Source organism: Blastomyces dermatitidis (genome assembly GCF_000003525.1).
Source record: "Blastomyces dermatitidis ER-3 genomic scaffold supercont1.2, whole genome shotgun sequence".
NCBI lineage: Eukaryota > Fungi > Ascomycota > Eurotiomycetes > Onygenales > Ajellomycetaceae > Blastomyces > Blastomyces dermatitidis.
This window is the reverse complement of record NW_025544775.1, coordinates 1,358,884-1,363,427: the sequence shown is the minus strand read 5'-3', so window position 1 is coordinate 1,363,427 and position 4,544 is coordinate 1,358,884. Positions and strand designations below refer to the sequence as shown.

The window sequence follows — 4,544 nt, the reverse complement described above, 5'->3', positions numbered from 1 at the left end:
AGTGATAGAATAATATAGTGATATAATAATACAGTGATATAATGATAGACATTCTATAATTAACAAGAAAACCACTGAAATGAATATCTTTTCTAGCTGATACAAACAACACTTTTCTCTGCTATCTGAACTGGAAGATATACAGAACCTCTCAGAGAATTTACTCAAAGCAGTAAGAAAAGCAGCTGAAACAGTCAAACTGAAATCAAAGCTTTATACACATACAAGAATTTTAAATGAGATTGAGGCCTTGCATACACAGTGACAGACTGAGACAGAAGTCAAACAATAATTAGCATTCACTGTGAATCAAGTATTCACTATGAAGAGCTTCATCAATGCAATTGCCATCATCAATAAGAATAGAGAGAATCAGATCTTAGATCTGCAGCAGAAGATTAAATGTTTACACAGATAGATAACTACACTGAATCTGAAGATCTCATCACAATTGTTCATGATCTCTTCAGAAGTATACACATTATCAGAGATCACTGTGCAGAATGAGAATCTAAGTATGAGATATATTAAGCTGAGAGATCTGCTGAAATCATCAAGCTTTAATAATAACTGAAAAAATGATACTGTAATCAGCTGACTAAGTCAGATATAATTATATTATCAGATTGAATGTGAACTCACAGATAAATAGTTAACAGAATTTCAATAAGTCTTAAGATCTGCTGCATTTCTACATGAAAAAGTAAAGTCATTATAAATAACTAATGAAAAGATGAATCTCACAGATCTGAAGTAATATTCATTCTCATAAACATGAAATGAGTTTTTCAAATGAATCTTGTATAACTTTGAGAAAGTGAATATATAAGATAAGTGTTATGAACACTTCACTGAGTGTAGATAAGTAAGTGATCTTATATTATACTTTATATACTTCAGTTTATACTATCCTGCATTGAATGAAGAGCTTTCAACATCTTTGTGTTTACAGATCTTCATTCAAGATCTTACATCTGAGTTGAGAGTGAAATGAAAATGCTTAATCTTATAATCAGATATGATGAAAGAAGCATATAATATTCTTATTATACAGAAATAAGTGAGTCAATTATAACAGAAAATACTGCAATTGAGTATATCTTAGTGAAGAACAGATAATCAGACTTTTATAATATAAGTCATATATCTGAATGTAATGAATCTAGATCTGAATGTTATTACTAAAGTACTGAATCCTCTGAAAAAGAGATTCTCTGAGTGAAAATCTTGATATTATGAGCATTGAGCTTACTTCAACTACAGATGTCAAAATCATGATATAAAAGATTGCACTCAGTATACACAGTTAAGAGAAGCAAGAAAGTTAAAAAACTAGCAGAATCAGTGAGCTTGAAGACACTCACTGATATTCTATGAAAAGTCTTCAAAGTGAAAGAGATGTCTGTGTTAGATGATTCTCTGAATTCTGTGAATGTAAAGAAGAAGCAGGCTTCTGAATGAGATGCAGATGAGAATGATGAAGTAAATACTTATCTCAATGTCTTGAGATCTGAAATGTTAATGTATAGAGAACACTTAAGTAAGAATTGAGAGATAACTGTAAAAGTGTTAGCAGACACAGAAGCTTCTACACAATATATTGATAATTATATAATTCAAAGATTGAAAGAGATCTGCTGAGTGAAGAATCTCTAATACATAAGATTATCTAATAACTGATATCTGATATCATCTGTAAAAGTAAGAGTTCTCTTGCACTTTGAAGAATGATCTTGCTATATTTGAGTGTGAGAGCTGCAGAATGTGAAATATAATCTTATTCTCAGACTTGATTAATTTCAAAGGTTCAATCTGCAGATTCAATAATGTACATCTCATATGTAATTAACTGATAGAAAGAAAATGATTCATACAATTCTATCAACTAATATGAGAAGAACATTTCACATCTCTGATATAGAAGGATTAAATCTGCTTATACATCAATAAGTAAAGAGAATGATTCACAAGATCTCATCTGAAAGCATTCTGTATATCATATAGAACTCAGAAGTGAAGAAAATCAAGATAAAGAATATGTGAAAGAACAAGTGTATGAAGAAGCTTCTGAAGAAGTATGAAAAGATCTTCTGAACAGATCTTTCATCAGAATTGTCACCAGAACAAGGATTTGTATATGAGATTGATATGAGAGATATAAAACCAGTCAATCAGAATGCATACTCTCTGTCACAAACACATCTTGAAGAACAGAAGTGTCAGATCACACACCTTCTAAAACATGATCTCATACAATTCTTATCAAGTGCATGAGGCTTTTCAGTTCTATTCATGAAAAAGGCAGATGAGAAGTGATGAATGTGTATTGATTATCAAGCACTCAATAAGCTTATAATTAAGAATGAATATTCACTGCTACAGATTCAACAACAGTTGAATACAGTTGAAAATACCTGATATTTATTGAAGATTGATCTTCTCTCAGAATACTGACAGATCTGTGTAGATAAACTGTCAGTCTCATGAACTATGTTTAATATACAATGAGAGAAGTTCAAATTCCTGACAATATCATTCAGTCTGACAAATGCACCTGTCATCTTTTAAATAATGATAAATATAATTCTTCATAAACAGAATAAAACCTCATATCTTATATATCTTGATAACATTCTAGTCTTTTCAAACTTATATAATGAATATCTGAAGTATCTCAATGAAGTGCTTATAACTCTGACAGAGTATAAGCTCTATATCAAATTAATCAAGTGTGTGTTTGAAATAGAAGAGTTGAAGTTCATAGAATATGTAGTGAGTGATGACTGTATACATCTCATTTCAGAGAAATTGAATGTTATAGTGAATTGACTGCAGCTGAGAAATGTACATTATATACAACAGTTTCTTGAGTTAGTCTCATACTATCACAGATTTATCAAGGATTTCACATGAATATCTGCATCACTCTCAGATCTCTTAAGAGAAATGAATGTAAATCTGTGAAAGAAGAAGTTTTATTCAATTATCTGAAATACTGTGTGCAAAGAGACTTTTCTCACACTGAGAGAATGTATAATAACATTCTCAGTGCTTATTCAATCAGATTATAATAAATCTTTCTACATTGAGATGAATGCATCTGAATGAGCTATCAGAGATGCTCTTCTACAGATAAGCAAGAACAGCAAGCTGCACTCAGTGACATATGATGATAGAAAACTATCAGACACTGAGCTCAATTATTCAGTGTATGAAAAGAAATTCAAACCGCTCCACCATGAACTCGCTCGATTTTTCGAATAAGAACCCGCCGATAGATCCATCGAAAAGCCCTCGATCATACGAGCATTCTGACCCCATCGCCGACCGCATACCCTGTGTGGTGGTGGAGTTATCCAGCCAAACATGAACCGGATGTTGTTCGAAGCTCCTGTGTGGGATTATCCCCCATTCTCCGCTACCACACCACAACCCCGGGCCAGAGTGCCATACAAATTGTAAGGTGAAGTGACCTAGCCATATGCACCAATCTTCTCGATTTTGGAAGATCCCCAATCTGTAGTTGTGGAGATATCCGAGGAGTGACCTCCGCGAAAACCCTGTCCATCTTTGATGTTCCAAAACATCAATGCCAAGTCTCACCCTCATACCGCCCTTCCCAATCTGGCCCATCCCCAGCAGAAAAATACAAAAAGATACCTCAGTGATAATATCAAGTACATAATCAATGAACTCTTCTGAAGTGTAACCTCCACAGTCCGTCGCCTGTGTATCTAGACTTCAACACCAAGTCTCACCCTTGTACTACCTCTCTCAATCTGGCCCATCCTCAGCAGAATGATACAAAAAGATACCTCAGTAACAGTATTCAATACATAATCAGTGAACAATGAGTCAACAGCACATCAACAACTATAAAATCAGTATATCTCAAGATCTGACTGAGCCTTTGATCTCTGCACAGTGAGATATATTAAATCTAGTTTTAATATCTCAATATTCAATAGATTCTGCAAGGAATTGAGAATAGCAACACTAGATTTCTATTGAATTTGAGAATTAACTCTATATTGATATAATCATTGACAAAGTCTTCTATTTTGAGATATAAATAACCAGTTCCTCTACATCTCACTGACAATATTTACATTATCATATAGAAACAGACTTATATTCTCTATAATATCAAGACTCTGAAGAGGGAAAGTCTTGATAGAGAGTATACAGTAGTACATATTTTAGCAGTTTCTATCTCATTCTTCTGCAGCAGTTAATGCAAAAAAAAAAAGATCTTAGAAATAGTTTTTTACTTCTCTTGAAAAAGTAAGGTGTTTTTCTCTGAGTTTTATACAATATTCTTACAAAGAATTAAAAACAGAGTTGTTTTCTATCATAATTTCATATTCTTTTAAGTAAGAATTACTTTTTCAGTGACTGAAGAGCTTTCATTAATACTTAATTCTCTTTTACACTCTTTATTGACTGATTTGAGTTGCACACTTGTTGTGTGAGAAGAATTAAATAATTTAGAATAAAATTGAATAGTTTTAATCAATTTCTCTACAAAAAATTGACTTATTTTT

At 32.3% G+C, this 4,544-nt stretch overlaps 1 protein-coding gene across 1 annotated transcript; it reads right to left on the bottom strand.

Annotated features, from left to right (window-relative positions):
- Nucleotides 1-3,204: 3,204 nt before the first annotated feature.
- On the bottom strand, nucleotides 3,205-3,704 carry BDCG_16371 (uncharacterized protein; the record flags this gene model as incomplete). Its single annotated transcript, XM_045425614.1, has 1 exon — nucleotides 3,205-3,704. Exon 1 carries the CDS (start codon nucleotides 3,631-3,633, stop codon nucleotides 3,205-3,207), a length of 429 nt encoding a protein of 142 aa, XP_045279613.1. The 5' UTR covers nucleotides 3,634-3,704.
- Nucleotides 3,705-4,544: the final 840 nt, after the last annotated feature.